This window comes from Benincasa hispida, chromosome 5, assembly GCF_027475165.1.
Source record: "Benincasa hispida cultivar pf3 chromosome 5, pf3_genome.v1.1, whole genome shotgun sequence".
In the NCBI taxonomy this organism is placed as follows: Eukaryota; Viridiplantae; Streptophyta; class Magnoliopsida; order Cucurbitales; family Cucurbitaceae; genus Benincasa; species Benincasa hispida.
Genome location: NC_143482.1, coordinates 68,545,612 through 68,563,347, shown reverse-complemented (window position 1 = coordinate 68,563,347; position 17,736 = coordinate 68,545,612). Strand labels below are relative to the sequence as shown.

Sequence of the window (17,736 nt, the reverse complement as noted above, 5' to 3'; positions counted from 1 at the left end):
AGCTCATGATAAAATACTATCTCAGTTGACTTATACTTATGTGACATTTGACTATTTTCTAAGTTGACTTATTAAACTAGGTTTAAAAGGTGTATTTGTTTTAGTTGCTACAGTAACAAAGTAATCGTAATTTTCATATTATTTTCTTTTTAATTAATTCGTTTGAAAAACATCAATCAATTTTTTTAAAATTAAATTTGGGAAATTGTATTTGGATAAATGTCTAAAAGTACTTGTAGTAATGACCTCGAGGTCCGAGGTTTGATTCTCCCATCCGAACTTTAAATACAATATTTTTGCAGCAGGAAAAAAAGAAAGAAAAAAAACGTCCCAAGTCCAAAAAGAAAATGTGCGACCGAGATTAAGCCGTCCTACTTGTATGTACTGTTGCCAAACCTTGGACGGAGGAGCGGCGGTTGCAGAATCAATTTACCATTACGACTGTTCTCCCGACGGCGATACCAGCCGTGGCTTGGGTTAGGGTTACTGCTTCGTCCCGCCTGCCACTTCTCTTCCTAACGCCATCGCCCAATACTTCCCTCTGCCTCTTTACTGGTCACTGCTTAGTGCCCTACAAGGTATATTAGTGGTCTGATGTTGGATTGGTTCCGCATAAGAATGTAGTTGAACCAAATAGTTTGGCAATCAGATGTTTTCGAAGTTGCGGACGGATATTATGGCTTTATCTTTGTTATCAATTTCGGCATAATTTACATTTTTGCTTTCTGAGTTGTTACGTGTTGTTTGGAAATTGGAGAAATTTTAATTTGTCTCTCTGTTAGGTAGTCGATGCCTTCGATTATTGGGCCAATCTATGGCCACTATGAAATAGTTCCTTCTATTTCGTTTCTTTGTTACACTTACCATATTACACTTACCATATACAGAGCGAGTGCGTTTTGGATTAACAGGAAACATGATATGTTTGCCTTTTCATCACCTGCGTCAGATGCTATTTTTCCATAAGAAAAATGGTCAATGGGTTACAGCAAAGCCTTCCAATGGGTATAGATCAGAGGAATAATACCATTGCAAAAAATCTGTATGCATCAGATAATCTATTGAACGTTAAATAAATCAGTGACAAACTTAGTATTTGATGGTCACTAATCTTTTTTTTTCTTTGACATCGTTTTGTTATCCATCGTATCTGAAATAAAAATAGAAATCTTTGTAGCTTATACTTATTTGTTCATAGCTATACTTCTTGAGAGGTTTAGTTCACAATCCATCTGCCCTTTTCTTCCAACTGAAGTTCGCATTTGTTGAGAGTTGGTGTTCTCCTTTGTTCAACAGTTTACTTAGACTTGAGAGGTGTAGCTAATGAATGTTTGGTTGTAATTCTGTCGCTGATCTTGCTGTTGTTTTCGTATATTTTTGTGAAATATAATTTTGCTGGCATTTGAGTTTAGTGATAGTGGTGTTATATTGTTGTATTTTTCTCATAATAATGTTTTTTGGATTTCATGCACACTACTAACAACTTCTATTCCATTTTCTCACTTTCACTTTTATCATCCTACTCAGTAATAAACCAGCTGTGAACGAAAAAATGTCCAAACTAAATGGCGCTCCTCAAAGCTTGCAGCAGCTAGGAAACATTAATGCCCAGATGAGGCGTTCTCAGAATGTTCAAAGCACAAATTGGGTGCAAGGACCAATGAGTTTGGACGAGTTCAAGTATGGATTCCCCTCTGGTGGATTACCATCCCTATCAAATAAATGGTGGGGAAGTAGCTGTCCAGATGAAACCAATAATGAAGAAGATGACAAACATCACTTCAAAGTAGTAAATGATGGTTTCACATCTTTAATAGACCCAGAGAAATCTGAAAGTATAGGGGAGGATCTCCAAGCTGATCTTCAGGGGACGCACCTGCTGACAGCTTTGAGAAAAAGAAGTGTGGTGAGAGGTCGAAAAGTACTAGAGCATGGTTATTATTCTCATGGACAAAGTTTAAACAAGTTAAGCAAGAAAGAACAGTCATTGCTTCTAAACATATTCAGATCATCAACTCCAAATGAATGGATGAGTAACTCCTAACTTCAGGGGCAACTGCTTTGGTCGTGGTACTCCACCCTTCATAAGGTATTTTACTAGTTCTATTGTTCAATCGTTACTTTTTTTTATATTAGGTTGTATATTTATTTTCATTATCAGAAGTAGCTGTTTTTTTAAAAAAATATAATTGATTTATTATATATAAGAAAGAAATGTGTAATATATTTGTCTGGTGCATATTTCATTCTCCATAACAAGGAGTTTAAAAGTAGTATATGGTAAGTAGTAAAATGATCTTAGAGTTCACCAAGTTGGAACATGAGAATTATTGAGAATTACAGAAATGCGACTTTTATATTAGTAACAGTAAGATAAGATGCTTCTGGAAATAGTCAATGATTCGTAGGCTAATTAGCAAAATTTGATAGCTCAAATATTTGTTGATTTACTAATTCTATTTCCAATTCTTGATCCCTATTTTCTTAAACCCTTGTTCAGAATTCAACAGCTTGTGCAGTGATTAAGAATTTGATTTTAGTTATAGAATGATAATTTCTTAAACGATAGTAAACTGGTTTTAAATTGCAAATTGGCAATTGACCGAGTTATTAATTGATATTAAGCTATATATTTATGTGCATCATGTTCAGTATTAATTGAGTTTGTGATTCTTTTTCCATTAGGTTCGAACTGTTATTTGGAAGAACAGTTGAAAGTAGTTGTCTTGAATATTTTTTCTGATTATTGCTCAAGGATAGTAAATGGGAGATTTCTTGTAGGATTGATCGACTATTATAAGATGATAAATTAGGCTTATTTTTTCCTTTTTTAAACAGACCCTGTTCCTGTTGGCCAAATTTTTAGATGTAGAAAAAGGGAAGAAAAAAGGTGGATGAAGGGAAACCGACAATATTTTGGGCCAGAGTTGGAGGGGCCCAGTGGGCCATCCTTAAAACAACAGCCCATGCCTATTGCTCCCTGCACAGATGACCCGTTTCCGTCGGGTGACTGCCATTACTCATCTCATCCAAATTCACTTTAAACCATCTCTTTCTTCTCCTATTCTTCAAATTTTTATTGATGCAATTGACAACTTCTATTCATTACAATTTCTCTCTTTTAAAAGTCGAAGTAGATTCTTTGACTTAATGTAGTTCCTCTATTTTTGAGTCTAAAGTTTGAATCCTCCATCTTACTCTCATATTTTCTCGAAGAAAAAGGAGCCATTATTCAATTTTGCACTTTTGAATTTTGTAGAAGTAATTTGGTGTGTAATAAAGTTTTTATGATTTTATTTACTAGTTCCCTTTCCTTTTTCTACCGTCATCATGTTTATCGTTATAAATCTTTCTTCTTTTCATATTTTAAACTTTGATCAACCGACATGAGTTTTGCTCAACTTGTAATCACAGAGACACAGAAATATATAATGGAAGTGGAGATAATCTTCGGACTTATGAAGAATATTTACGTTGTTAATTTTTTTAAAAAATGTGGATATTTGTCACAAACATAATGTTATATTTTGATTCAAATATTTGACTACTTAAAAATGGTATTATCCTTAGTATGACCCAAATTTTATTTAGACTATACTTTAGACTACAAACGCTTTTCTTGTAGTCTCTTTTAGCAAAATTTCCATCTTTTATCCCACTATTCTTTTTCCCTCCCCTCTGCTCCTCTAGCTTCCACTATAACTTTCAACAAATTTGGCACTTCTCACTATGACCTCTATTCTATTCTAATTTACTCTAAAAAGAATCTAAAAGAAAATGGAGCTTTATTCTAATTTTAATCAGCATCATATTACAATTTCAGGATTTCGTTTCAATTGAAATCTCTTTATCATCTTCTAAATCTATTATTGTTTTATAAATTATAACTTCATTTAATTTCCAATAGTATTCCTATAAAAATATAGAATCGATGTCAACATTTAAAAATACATCACTTTATTATATCAGTGGGTAAAATTCCATATATAAGATTAAGTTATTGACCGCTATGAGTCTCAATCATACATTTTAATCACATTGTTATAACAATTAAATAATTAAATACATTGTTAAAGGCCATCAAATCTCTCCAATGACATTTGTTGAAGAAATCCCCGAAAACAAAAAATAACCATGGTCAAATTGCCTTTAAATTAAATGTCTAAACAGTTAAATTTCTCAATACTATTGAAAATTTTCAATTAAGTCCATTCGATAAACATCGTGGAAATTCTTCATTAACAAAAAATTTGCCTCATTAAATTACAATTTTATTAACGTATTTAAATGGATAGACATGATACTTGAAATAAATAAATTTTCGTTATTCATAGTTGATTCTGAGTATAAATAAATTGAATTTCAATGACCTACTTTGAAAATAAAGGGTAAATTAAATTAAAAATTTTAGTTTTCAAAAGGTTAATAGACTAAATTAATAATTACCCAAAAAGAAAAAGAAAAAAAAAAAGAAATATTGGGTATATATATTTGCGTAGCGTTTTTATTACATTTATACGGTCATCTCCGTATCTTCCGATATTTTCTTGTGTTTTTTTCTAACTCCGTCTCCCACAATTCTCCTTTTTTGGTATCCGCTACGGTCAGGCAATCGGCTAATCCTACAGGCTACCATTATTCTCCGTTGATTCTCTCTGCTAATTCGTCACTTTGTGTCGCCACGTTAATTGACTCATTTCCTCTGTTCTTCATTTCCCATTTTACTATTTACATTTTCCCTCTCCGATCTGGTTTACCAGCCCCTCAGAACCAGCTAGATTTCAAGTTCTTCCACTTGAGTTGACTCTCTTTCTCTCTCTTAATTACTGTTCTCTTTCCTGCTTATTCAATGTCTTTTTTTTTCTTACCCAGCTATATCTGCAGTGCCATAATCCTGTTCACTTTCTTCTTGCCGTTTTCCCCATCTCCGGTGACCTCCATTGCAAACCCAGTTTTCCTTTTCTGTTTTTTCAAGGTCTTTCTTGCTTCTACATACGCAAAACCACCATTTTCACCTACCCTTTCCTCAACTTCTCATTTCCCCATTGTATTTTCTTTGTAGATTCTCTCTATTTCTCTCTCCCCCTCATAAATTAGCTTTTTGTCTGGTCTTTATCTTGCATTTTCTTCTACCATTCCCTAAATCGTTGCTGACCCTTTGAGCCTGCTCCCCTTTTGTTATAACCTTCTTTTGCCTCCGAGAGAATCTGGGATTGGAGGGTCTGGTTTGTTTCAGGTCGATTTTGGGCTATCTATGCTTATTGGGTCTCTGTTGGTTAAAATAGAAGCCCTTTCTCTGCTTCTGTGGGATCTTAAAGAGGAAGATCAAGGGGGTTAGGCTAGATCTGTTGAAAGGTGGATGAATGCTTTCTACTTTGAACCACTTTCCTTTATCTTCTTTAATTTATTCACATTTCTGTTTTTATGTCTTTTACTTGAATCACAAGTGATGCCTTCTACAAATTTGTGCTTTTTTGTTCGATAGATTTAGACATTTTGATTTCGCTATTGGTGGTTCATTAATCATTACTCTGAGTTTTCTTCTATAATGGGACATTGAATTTATTTTGCTTTCTTCGTCATCATGACTTGTACATAAGAGTATCAGTCGGGTTTTGTTTGGAAAGAACAGAATCCAGTTGAATGCCCAATGAAGATGTAAAGTATCTTCCTTAACCGTCTTATTTTCCCTTTTTTATGTTCTATTATCTGGTTTTTTGCAATATATTTTAAGAATTTGTGAAGGAGATTGCAATCTTTCATGGATGATTCTTGTTTTGTAATTCGTGTTTTAAATAACTGTCAAATTGTGAAGAAACTTGAGTAATGTGTTACTGATACTATGTTCTCTCAGGAATCTCATACCTATAATTTGAAACTGCATGATGTTTTTTTTTATCTAATTGTCAGGTTGGAATGTCTTGATTTATCTGCGGCTGGAACTTAGGGGGCTGAACCAGTTCATTAGTTTTGGCATCTTGAGGATCAGCCGTCAGCTATGTCATCTGGAAGTAGTAATTTGAATACAGAATTGTCAAAGAAAACACCTTTCCTTGGTTTGTCCCTATGGGTTTTGATATGCTTATGTGTTGGTGCATTTATTGTTTTGATTCTCGGTATATTATCTGTATGGGTGATGTTTCGAAGAAAAACAAGGAGATCCCCAGAAAACTTCTCTATTTCTCAAATACCAAATGTCTCAAAGGATATTAAGGTGGACCGAGTTGCGACTCAATCTGCCCACCACAATCATCTTGAGAGCCTTTACCTTTCCGTTCATGATAAATCAAGTGAGAAGAACTCAGAGAAGATGATTGGTCATTTGGGTATGAGCAAGTCTAGTGATCCTGATAACATAAGCCAATGCAGCTCCAATTATCATCATGAAAGGGTTTTCAGCTCACATTCAGGAGAAGAAGGAAGCTCTGGGACTGTTAGAAAGCAGTCTTCCATTTCATATGGAGGGTATGGGGGCCTTGTGACTGCCTCTCCTCTTGTTGGCTTGCCTGAAATTTCACATCTTGGTTGGGGTCACTGGTTTACACTCAGGGATCTAGAATTTGCGACGAATCGTTTCTGTGCAGACAATGTGCTTGGGGAAGGGGGTTATGGGGTTGTCTACAAAGGCAGACTGATAAATGGAACTGAGGTTGCAGTCAAGAAACTTCTCAATAATCTGTAAGGAATTTAGGAGTTTGAAACATTAATAAAACTATGGTAACGATAATTGCTCTTTTAAATTCAAGTTGCTTCTATATAGGGGACAAGCAGAGAAAGAATTTAGAGTTGAAGTGGAGGCAATTGGTCATGTAAGACACAAGAATCTTGTACGGCTCCTTGGCTATTGCATAGAAGGGGTTCATAGGTACTATTCTTTTTGTATTGTTTCCCAATCTTTGGACCTTATGGGTGAAGTGCCATTATAGTATGTGCTTAACAAGTGTTTGTGTTGGAAATTTTTTAACAGTTTGCACTGTCAGTATGTCTTCAGTTGACTTTTTTGATTTTTTCTTAAAAGAAAATGGGTTCTCTTTCTACTTGCTCAGGATGCTGGTCTATGAATATGTGAACAATGGGAACTTAGAGCAATGGTTACATGGGGCTATGCGGCAACATGGCACCCTTACTTGGGAGGCTCGAATGAAGGTGCTTCTTGGCACTGCCAAGGCGTAAGTGACGATGGTTTAGACATCTATATGCATGCAACACTCTTATAATTAATGGTTTCTGATGACCTTAGGGTATTATGCTTTAGTTCTCTTAATTTCAGTTCATTCTTCCAGTGATTTTCATAACATAGGGCAAACCTTGCTCCAATCCATTATAGTTTTGGTTAGAAAATTACTTCCCCTGCGCTCCTCCTCATGTTCTATCTTATGGAAAATTCACCATTCTAAATGACTGCTACTCGGGGAATTTCTCTGATGGTGCCCACTGTTACTTGACTTCCAACCTTGTGAATGTTACCCAACTTCTTTACTCTAAGTGGTAGAATTTCTAAACATCATATTATTTAATTCAACCAAAGGTGGAGTATAAAGTGTAGGCAAGCATTTTTAACTGGTTTGAGGAACTAATTTCACATAATAATACAGGCTAGCATATTTACACGAAGCAATTGAACCGAAGGTTGTCCACAGAGACATAAAATCGAGCAACATCTTAATTGATGATGAATTTAATGCAAAGGTTTCAGATTTTGGATTGGCCAAACTTTTGGATGCAGGAGAGAGTCACATCACAACAAGAGTGATGGGAACATTTGGGTATATGCTCATTTTTCATTCTATTCTGTAACTATTGTGATAAAGAATTTGCAGGTAGGAGCATATGATGTTTTTCATTTATCCCAGGTATGTGGCGCCAGAATATGCCAACACTGGCTTGTTAAATGAGAAGAGCGACATTTATAGCTTTGGTGTTCTCCTTCTAGAAGCAATTACAGGAAGAGACCCGGTGGACTATGGCCGTCCTGCTAATGAGGTACTTCTGACTCTTAAAAATATTAGTGATTAGTTTCCTTTTGGGGATCGTTCAGGACTCACTCTTCCATGTATGCTGCCCATATAATTTCCACATCTCAATTGACATCAGCTCATGCACTTCCCTGCTACCAATAGTGTACTTTATTCTTCAGGTTAATCTTGTTGAGTGGTTAAAAGTGATGGTTGGCACGAGGAGAGCTGAGGAAGTTATTGACCCAAGTCTTGAAACTAAACCTTCTACACGAGCGTTGAAACGTGCCCTTCTGATTGCGCTTAGGTGTGTGGATCCTGAGGCAGATAAGAGACCAAAAATGACCCAAGTTGTTAGGATGCTTGAGGCTGATGACTACCCATCACGTGAGGTAGGTATCAATGAAATATGTGATGTGAACCAAAATAATAAATTGTATTGTTGTTTCCTAACTCCTAATATCCTTTCTTGCAATGCCATTGTTAAGTTAAAAATTGCTACAACAATCTTTATGTGGTTCATGTCTCTGGTCAAGCAAATTCTTATTTATATTATTTCACAAGCTATTGTAGTAAAGGACTAATGAGCATTGCTCTACAATAGCCAAGGAACTTATATCCACCTGGTTAATGGTAATGAAGACGCTCATGCAATAGTGTCTATGTCCTGAATTTTCTTTTTCATTGAGAAAGATTTTGGGCCTTCTTACTGAAGCTATTATCGACGTCTTTGCTTGTTCCAACTCATCAACTTAAATTTCCTAGTGCATAAACATACCCTTCGTATTGCATGCCAGCATTGGCTATTTCTTGTTCTAGAACAATGGGATGAGGTGAAGTCTTTGAGGGAGGGGAGGGGGTGGAACATCTTCTGTTTTATGGTGCCATTTTTTGGCTCAATCCCATGTATTATTCTAGTTGAGAAGTTTGAAATTGTGAATGCACAATTCTTTTGTAGGATCGGCGGAGCCGAAAGAGCAGCACAGCAAACTCAGAGATCGAATCCAATCAAGGTGAGGTTGGAAGTAAACCAGGGGAATCACAAAGCAGACGGGTAGACGCATGAATGGTTTGAAATACTAGCTCTTCCTCTTGTGAGCGCTATCATGGAGTAGAAAGCTTTTAAAAGGATTGAAATTGGCTTGGAGAATTTTTTCCAATGTGAAGAATGAGCAGTTGGATGGCTGTTTCATAGTACATATCACTGCACTGGGGATTGAAAAAGGTGAGCACCCTTTTAGATATAAGATAAAATTAATAGAGAGAGAGAAATGTTTTGCAGACAATGGTTGAAGCCACTTGCTCTATCATCTCCTCTTTCACATGAATGTAATTTCTTCCCCCTCCCTCTTTTTTTTGAGAGAACAGAACTCTTTTTTTCTTCTTCTTCTTTCTTTTAAATTGTTGGTTCACTTACCATTTGTTATTATAATTATTTTTTTTTGGAAAAAAAATTATTTTGAATTCTCTATGTTAAATGAAGGTATCAAAATGTTGAAGCAACAACCCAGTAGCTTTTTGGGTGGCTTTTTCTTCTTTTTTTTTTTTTTTGATGGGTGGGGCATTGCTTTTTGTTGGCATACTTGCAGTAGAATAAAGCTTTCTCCATTGGGCTGCTGTTACCTCCTTTATTATTATTATTATTTTTTAAATCTTCCTTTACCTTTTTCCTCGCACTTTTCTTCCCCTTTGATTGGGTTTCCTCTTCTTATAAATTTATATGTAATTTCCCTCTCCTTAATTTCCGTGAGATACAATGATGATGTCTTGTCTCCAAAGGGTACCTCATTATTAGCTACATTTTTCATTATTAGATAATGTTAATTTTTCTCTTGCATTTCTCTAGGACTTTTGTTGTGTCCATTTTTTTTAGTTCAGCAATTAAATGAATTATGACTTTTGAGATAGTAACTAATGTCTTATCTATCAATGTATACTCATATTAATTTGGTATATCGATCTAGTCTAAAAAAACGAGACATGAATACGATACGACATGAACATGACAATGCATCATTTATTTTTCTTTTTTAGAATTTAAGACACAAATATGATAAAGACACCTTTATTAAAACATATATTTTCTAAACACATGTATCATTTTTAATCAAGAAAATTCAAATGCAATGAGTATGCATTTATATGTTTAAAAGTTAAAATATTCGGTTGATGAATGTCGTTCTTGAATTTTATTATTTTTGTCATGTATGTGTCGATTTGGTACATGTAACAAGTGTTTAAAGTATGTTCAACAAATGTTGGTTCTATTTTGGATTTATACAACTAGTGTATAACGCATCTATGATACTAAAAGTGTTCGATACGTGTCTAACAAGTATCGGAGTGTCTAAGTGACTGACAGATGTTGGATATGGATACACTAGCTAAATTAAAGTGTCTATGTTTCTTAGGATCTACTTATCATGCACATAAAACTATATATTTAACATTTATTAATTACAATCTATAATTTAGACATATAATACACAAACCCGTGTATGTTTCTATTCAAATTATGAACCAAACACCTTAAATTTGAGAATAAATGTTTGGGCAAAATCAATAGGTTACATGAGTTACCTTAAAAAACTTTTTAGAAAACTTGTTAGAGAAGCTTTTATAATTGTGGTGATGTGGGCCACTTTTGTTTTAATTTGTCGGCCCTTTTCAACTTCTCACCTTTTTTTCTAACCCTCACAAATTTAAGAATTTATACTTTTAGCTCTATTGGTTTCATTTGTTTTTAATTTTATGTGTTCAGATGCCAAAAATAACATTTTCTTCTAAATGTATGCCATTGGGTGGGTGGTAGTTTACTTGACTTTTAATGACCATGTTTATATATATATAGTTAGTTAGTTGTTTATATTTCTATTAGGATTAGGTAAATGAACATTAAGTCAAACATTTTTATTCAAAATTTACGTTGATAAATTTCAACTCGACTATTGATGTATCTGCTAAACTGACATAAAAGCTCGTATCATTGATCTTGAAATTAGAGATTCGATTCCATTTCTCAAAAAATAATTAAGCCAAAAAAAGTTTTTTAGTTTATGTAGCTTCCTATTAAATAGCTTCTAATTATATAAACAATCCCTTTTAATTTAGTAGATGCTTTGATAGTTCGTTAACCTAACTAGTAATTCTTAAAATGACTCGTTCTAGTCAAAGGGAATATGTGGATCATAATTTGAAATTTCAAAATGCAAAAAAAAAAAAAAAAAAAAAAGAAGAAGATAAAAAGAATAAAAAAACTACCTAATAGTTGACAATTGATAAAAAAAAAAAAAACTGCCTAAATTGGCTTTGAATTAATAACTAATATCACTTTGTTTCCCTCTCTTTCTTGCACCTTAACATTAGTACATCTCTACTAAATCCAACATAGTTCAATTGGCATCTGAATATACTTTTAAATGATATGACTTACAAATTCAAAACTTTGTATTTATGATGACTAAACAAAAATTAAATTTAAAAACTTAAAATTTCAGTGCTAAAACTCTACTTTTCTTAATTTTATTTTTATTTGTTTGTAACAAAGTTGATGCAAAATAAGAGAGAGAAGAAACTCTCCATATTTCAATCTCTAGGAAGAAGGTCATGTCAATTGCCATTAAACTATACTGTAACAATTTTAGGTTACATTAAATGTAATATTATATGATTCGCCTATTGAAAATTAAAATTAACCTAAGATAGTTTTAAAACAAAATAATCCTTTGTTAGTACAATTCATAAAACATAACAAAATTAATTTAAGAAAAATAGAATTTGAATGCCCATTCGTTTGTCTTCTCAAGCAACAAGTTTAGCCTTGTGAAACCAAACCCCATCATCATTAGACAATTCAAAGTTTCATCTCAAAATCAATTGACAGTGAAAATGAATAAGAATAATTCGGGTATGTTTGAAAGATTATGAGGTTTCTCTATCTATCAAATATACTCATACTGGTACTTATGTGAATGAATCGGGATCGGAACGTGAACAACTATATTCGAACGTCGGTTATTAAATATTTTATGCTATACCTGCCTAATTTGCCACAAGGATATAATTGGACATTAATCAGCCAACCCCATTATTCTCTATCACTTAATTAAATTTGTGCAAAGTCATGACATTCAGATTTGAGAGAACTTGGAACTATTGATGTCTTTGTAACGTTCCATGGAAAACACAACATCCAATAATTAATGTTAGAGGTTGACCTTGAAACTTTGTCATTAAACAGGTTGCAAAAGTCAACTCTCCATTCATTATTCTACTATTTGTTCATAAACCTTCCTTCTTAAGTTTAGCTCCTTTCAGCCAAGTTTCCCATGTCTATTTTATAACCCCAATACCTAAAATATTTAATTAAGTTCCAATTATATATAGCTCACCAGGACCAACTTCTTCTATAATGAAAATGATTGTTTTTGGGAGATATTTAGATTTCAAATATATACTTTTTATGGTCTACAAAAATTGTGTTATTGACGATCTTGAAAAAAAGAATTGAGTTTTAAACTACTTTTAAAAAATAAGCACTTAATATTTTCATTAAAATATTGTTTGTGAAAGGACAAGTCCACATATATATATGTATGTGTATATATATGGAAAAGGGATATTCATAGAAGTCCATGTGGGCAAAGGGATCAAAAAGTCATAAAAAATTACATCCAAAACCAATTTGGGAAGTTGAAATCCAATTGCATCCAAAATTTTTCGAATTGGAAGATTAAAAAGGTCAAAGAAATTAGCAAATCTAGCAATATAACTAGGCTACACAGTGAGCAACCTATATCGATCTTTTTTTCTAATCTCTAATGTGCGTTATTATGTATATATAAAATATATAACATGCATGTCTATGGTTATGTTATAATAATGAATGGGGATTGTTGTAGTTGAGAATATAATATTGTAGAAATCTCATCCATTATATGGAAGAATGTTGACTAGATTTATAAAGTGTTAAATTAAACAAATTTGTCTAATCCAAGTTGGGAGATTGTGAATTTGACCAGTAACCAACCCACTTGATCATCATAATGCTTTTGTCTATGGGTATAATTTGAATAGACTTGTGTACGATCATGGCAAAATTAACTGAAATTTTGAACAAATTCAAGAGCACATTGGTTGCTAATTAATGGTATTTGACAAGTACTTTTTGTAAAATTTCATATTTTGAACCCTAGGTTTAGATACAAGTCATTGAATAAACTCTCATATTAGGAATAATGCAAATCTCGTTGTTGCCTACCTTTTCGGTCGTCGAATACGTTTTTAATTTTATTAATAAATTTGAACATAATTTAGTGAATAAGATATTAATTATATATTTCAAAATTATACGAATTCTAATTAATAAATGTATCTTGCCACCCAGCTTATTGTTCAAATACCGGCGTTGAGGATTTTCTTGTAAGATGATTTCAATAATTGGACAAATGAAATAATTTGTTTCATCGAATATAAAGTATAATTGACTGTTATAATTTTATTTTGACAAAAAATAAGGCATGGATTTGAAAATATAATTAAGCTAAGCTTGTCCACAAATATATATAAAATAATTACGATGGCTTCACAGAGACACAAACTTTGATCTGAATCAATATCAAAAACGACATATCAATCTATATCAATCAAGGTATATTATTGAGAAATGACATGTAGTCTTGATTTGAAAATCATCAAAAGGACAAACTATCCTCCAAGTTGGCTGCTACCTCATTCATTAAATCCTGATGTTGCCTATTGTTATTGTTTGTTTTCCTTTAGTTTTCTTTGTTCTCATTCTACTTTGTCTTCTAAATTATTATCTAATTCTCTGAGTTACTCCAGCTTAGAACATGAAAAACATGCTTCTTCAGACCACGTACCTTAATTTCTTCAATAATATAATTATGAATCCACAGTTTCTGATTATATATAATATTATTCAGTTGTTTTCTTCCTTCTTTTTCTTTACCTACTTTTTAAATTCGTTTTCAACATTTTTTTAATGGCTAAAAATTTAAATGCGAGCAAGATGAACGAGGTACCGAACAAACTGTAAAGACACAAAGCCTATTTTTTCTTTAGGAAAAAGAAAAAAAAAATAAAATAAAAGGAAAAACTAAACTAAGCTCATGTAACTAACCGTTTTCTTTTTGGTTTTCTGTTTTTCTTTTTTTTTTTATTTTTTTATTTTTCTGAATATTATGTTTATTTCATCTGGGCAAACTTTTTACCATCTTCATTTAAATTCTAAACTAAATTTCAAAAACAAAATTGAGTTTTGAAAATCAAGTAAAAACACTTATAATATTTATAAGCTTAATTTTTAAAATAGAATATAAAAATAAAATGAGTTAGAATGACCGTGGAATAATGGTGATATTTTAAATTCCTTTTATTCCACACCACTTCCCCATGTCAAAATTTCATCATTTCAAGTCTTTGATTTATATAAACTTTTTTTTAAAAATTACGAGAAACTTTCGTTGAGACGAGAAAGTATAAAGGAGAAAGTAGGGAAAATTCTTCTAATTTACTGAAATACAAGAAGTGTTATAACTACCGATAGTTTAGATATACCATACACCAAGATGCAACATGAGTGATGATGTATCCTCCCATAACAAAGCATGATCTTTATCAACACCTTTGAAGATACGGTTGTTCTGCTCGAGCCAATTGACTCATTGAAACTTCTTATCTAGTTCATATATAAACCAAAATCTGCATGCATAGCATCACTACAACAAAAACTGTCTTTAGCGACAAATAAAATTTAGTTTTAACCTAATCATGATCATGATTTAATTATACTACTTATTAGCAGAGTTTTTGTTCATGTGACATGAAAATTGATCATCTAAGGAGAATAATATTCACAAATACTCACAAAAATATACGTATTCAATGCACCAAATCAATGCAAAAATATGCATGGTAAACTCAGTACACAGGTTCTGACCCCTCCATTATATGTTAGATACATAACAGTATATATAAGTGATATAGACTCTAAGAAAATCTCAACTCTCCAAGGTTTCATCCTAATACAAGAGGCAGGAAAGCTGGAACAAAAAGAAAAAAATTATACACAATATAGATTTTCATACAAAGTGCACTTGGTCTAAGCATCCTATTTTTGAGTGAACAAATCTTGCAACAAACCATATTGATCAGGCATTTGAAGGTGTTGTTGAAGGCTTAGATTTTGGTACATGATCGAGGTCGGGTCGGTTTGGCAGTTATTTGTCGGTAACAAATGCGAGAAGAGTTCTTGGGGAAGCGTAGGCCTGGACGAGGCTGCCGTTATCGATGTCGATGCCGATGTGTAGAACGGAGATGACATGATCCCCGCAGAATGGCCTCGGAGTGTAGCTGGACAATGGTGGTTGTGTTGCCCTTCATATGTAGTAATCACCACAGATGGATCTTGATATGATCTCTCAACCCGTTTTTTCACTACACATTTTTGGCTGGTGCATCTATAGTAGCTTCTGTAGCGTATAACACATACACATGTATAGTACATTAAACAAATCTATATGATTTCAAAGTTAGAGTAGTGTAATATCCAATAATATTGAGCTAAGTAATTAAATTTGTGTGGCTAATTATATGTACCAGGTATTATGACATCTTTGGGCCAGGCTTAGTATTGTCACATGCCAAAAAGCACAGATACGAATACGATACGACATGAACACAACGACACACTATATTATAAAAATCTAGAGCACGACACAACAATAACACGTTTATTAAAATATATATTTCTAAAAATATATATCATTTTTATACCAAAATAAAATTTAAAGTAAATGGTTGATGTATTTATATGCTTAAAAAACTTAGTTGGATGTATTTCACAATTAAAAGTTATTATTATTGTCATATATGTATCTTTTTTGTTTACTAAAAAAGTATTCTATGCATATCTAATACTTTATTCTACTAACAAGTGTCCAATATGTGTCCAACACGTGTCGGAATGTCCAAGTGTCAGACACGTGTTGTATATGGACACGCTAACCAAACTAGAGTGTCTGTGCTTCTTAGGTCACATATGTCATGAGTAAGCTTCTTTAAATTAATAATAAAGTTAATTAAGGTAGAAAGATTTAAAAATATACACAAGTTTGAAACTTGGAAGAATTTAACCTAAAAATTTTGGGAGGGAACTAAAAAAAAAAAGAAAAAGAAAAAGAGTTAATTTAACATATCCAGATCATGGAAAATGGGGTTAACTCCCTTTCTGACTAAATCAGCACATACATATAATTAACAATAATGGTAAATGGGAAAATAGTTAAAAGTTAATTAAATGGAAGAAGAAGAAGAAAAATAAAATTAACCTGGGGTAAGGGCTATTTTTAACTGCTTTCTGACCATATTTTCTCCATCTATATCCATCTTCAAGGTGATCAATCTCACTCTTAGTCAAGAAAGCAAAACGGGGCTCCCTCTGCCGCTTCTCTTTCTTTTTTGTTATGCTGTTCCTAAAATCAAATCAACACATCATCATCATCATCATCATCCCTTTAATTTCTCTCACATTTTAATCTCTAATTATATCTATATAATTATTCGAAAATTTAAGTCTTTTCATTTTTCTTTTGGTAACCCTATTTATCAATATAAATGTTTTTTGAGTCAAATCTTAGTAATTTTCACCATTACAAAAAAATCAAAAAGGAAATTAAATAATAATAATAATAATAAACATACTGTTTCTTAGACTTTTCTTCATCTTTATTCTCACACCCTTTTGTGTCCTCTTTGTTGCTCTTGATTGAATCTTCTTCAACTACAGCTTCATTAGACGAAGACGACACTGAAGAATTTGGTGTAGTCGAAGCCTTCTTTTTCGACATGTCGTCCACTGCAGAAATGACTTCAGATGAACAGCACGACACGTCGAACGCCCTCGACAGGCTGTTGTAATCCAACGAAGTGTCGAAGAAGTTAGTGAAGCTCATCAAAGCAGGATCCAACGCCACAGCTTGTTGATGGAAGATCGAACGGTTAATATCCAATTGGTTGTATTGGAATGGATCATACTGCTGGTACACATTTTTGCCTTCATCATTTGACATTGAAAATCAAACGATCTGATCAAACCAAAATTAGGGTTTTTTTTTTTGACCCCCCGATCTTTGTGTTTCTGAAGAATAAAAAAGAGAAAAAAACCCCAAACTTTTCGCTCATAAACTTTCCTGCTTTTTCTATTTTCTCCGTGGTTTGAGAGAGATGTTTGAGAATATGGTAGTTTTTCTTTTTGGTTACTCTCCACTCCCACTTTTTTTTTTTTTTCTTTATTAATTAATTAATTCATTACACATGAATTGACAGGCCCCTTATAAAAAATTATGCTAAAATTATTTAAATAATAATATGCTTTAGATCTAGAAGATATCGGCTTTTTATTTATTTATTTTTATAATGGGTCAATTTATCAGCAGTTAAAAATTAATACACAGCAATATTAATAATCAACGATTAATTTCACTAATCAATCCCCATTAATTAAATTAATCTCCTCTCTCAAGCATCAACCAACTACAATTACAACGTTGAGTACACATAATTAATTATAGAAATAATTGCAGTAAAAACCTTTGATAAATAGTATTTTAATTTGATAGAAATATAAAAAGAAACGAAGAGTGCATATATGAAAACGGGTTTTGAAAAAGGGAAAAATAAGAGTCGTAGTCACTATTATGGAATGGAAGTAATGTACCAATATCTTAGTCAACAATTCCGACTTATAATGTATTGATAA

The 17,736-nt window shown here is 32.7% G+C and overlaps 3 protein-coding genes across 6 annotated transcripts; 2 read left to right on the top strand and 1 right to left on the bottom strand.

The window, feature by feature from the left end:
- The first annotated feature begins 437 nt into the window (after window positions 1-437).
- LOC120077433 (uncharacterized) lies at window positions 438-2,977 on the top strand. The gene is made up of 3 exons (XM_039031313.2): window positions 438-578; window positions 1,528-2,089; window positions 2,839-2,977. Exon 2 carries the CDS (start codon window positions 1,553-1,555, stop codon window positions 2,042-2,044), a length of 492 nt encoding a protein of 163 aa, XP_038887241.1. The 5' UTR covers window positions 438-578; window positions 1,528-1,552; the 3' UTR covers window positions 2,045-2,089; window positions 2,839-2,977.
- Window positions 2,978-4,553: 1,576 nt separating this feature from the next.
- Window positions 4,554-9,461, top strand: LOC120077874 (Protein kinase superfamily protein). 4 transcript variants are annotated; one of them, XM_039031968.2, is made up of 8 exons: window positions 4,554-5,355; window positions 5,911-6,678; window positions 6,761-6,865; window positions 7,047-7,169; window positions 7,596-7,766; window positions 7,854-7,983; window positions 8,138-8,347; window positions 8,914-9,461. In XM_039031968.2, the coding sequence occupies exons 2-8, from the start codon at window positions 5,999-6,001 to the stop codon at window positions 9,019-9,021; spliced, it is 1,527 nt and encodes a 508-aa protein (XP_038887896.2). In that variant the 5' UTR covers window positions 4,554-5,355; window positions 5,911-5,998; the 3' UTR covers window positions 9,022-9,461. The 4 variants fall into 4 exon arrangements, with proteins under 4 accessions (XP_038887896.2, XP_090169956.1, XP_090169957.1 ...); XM_090313830.1 differs by having other exon boundaries at window positions 4,662-4,799; XM_090313831.1 differs by having other exon boundaries at window positions 5,346-5,658.
- Window positions 9,462-14,829: 5,368 nt separating this feature from the next.
- Window positions 14,830-17,312, bottom strand: LOC120078117 (uncharacterized). Its single transcript, XM_039032338.2, has 3 exons — window positions 16,680-17,312; window positions 16,307-16,450; window positions 14,830-15,448 (listed from the first exon to the last, which is right to left on the bottom strand). The coding sequence occupies exons 1-3, from the start codon at window positions 17,045-17,047 to the stop codon at window positions 15,088-15,090; spliced, it is 873 nt and encodes a 290-aa protein (XP_038888266.1). The 5' UTR covers window positions 17,048-17,312; the 3' UTR covers window positions 14,830-15,087.
- Between the last annotated feature and the right edge of the window lie 424 nt (window positions 17,313-17,736).

What these genes read in the sequence shown, in the direction of transcription:
- LOC120077433 (XM_039031313.2), top strand. Translation starts at nt 1,553, where the DNA reads ATGTCCAAACTAAATGGCGCTCCTCAAAGCTTGCAGCAGCTAGGAAAC.
- LOC120077874 (XM_039031968.2), top strand. Translation starts at nt 5,999, where the DNA reads ATGTCATCTGGAAGTAGTAATTTGAATACAGAATTGTCAAAGAAAACA. An exon ending in CTTCTTGGCACTGCCAAGGC is followed by an intron (nt 7,170 to 7,595) that starts GTAAGTGACGAT and finishes ATAATAATACAG; the next exon opens with GCTAGCATATTTACACGAAG. An exon ending in ATGACTACCCATCACGTGAG is followed by an intron (nt 8,348 to 8,913) that starts GTAGGTATCAAT and finishes ATTCTTTTGTAG; the next exon opens with GATCGGCGGAGCCGAAAGAG.
- LOC120078117 (XM_039032338.2), bottom strand. Translation starts at nt 17,047, where the DNA reads ATGTCAAATGATGAAGGCAAAAATGTGTACCAGCAGTATGATCCATTC. An exon ending in GAAGAAAAGTCTAAGAAACA is followed by an intron (nt 16,451 to 16,679) that starts GTATGTTTATTA and finishes ATTTGATTTTAG; the next exon opens with GAACAGCATAACAAAAAAGA. An exon ending in AAAAATAGCCCTTACCCCAG is followed by an intron (nt 15,449 to 16,306) that starts GTTAATTTTATT and finishes TATACGCTACAG; the next exon opens with AAGCTACTATAGATGCACCA.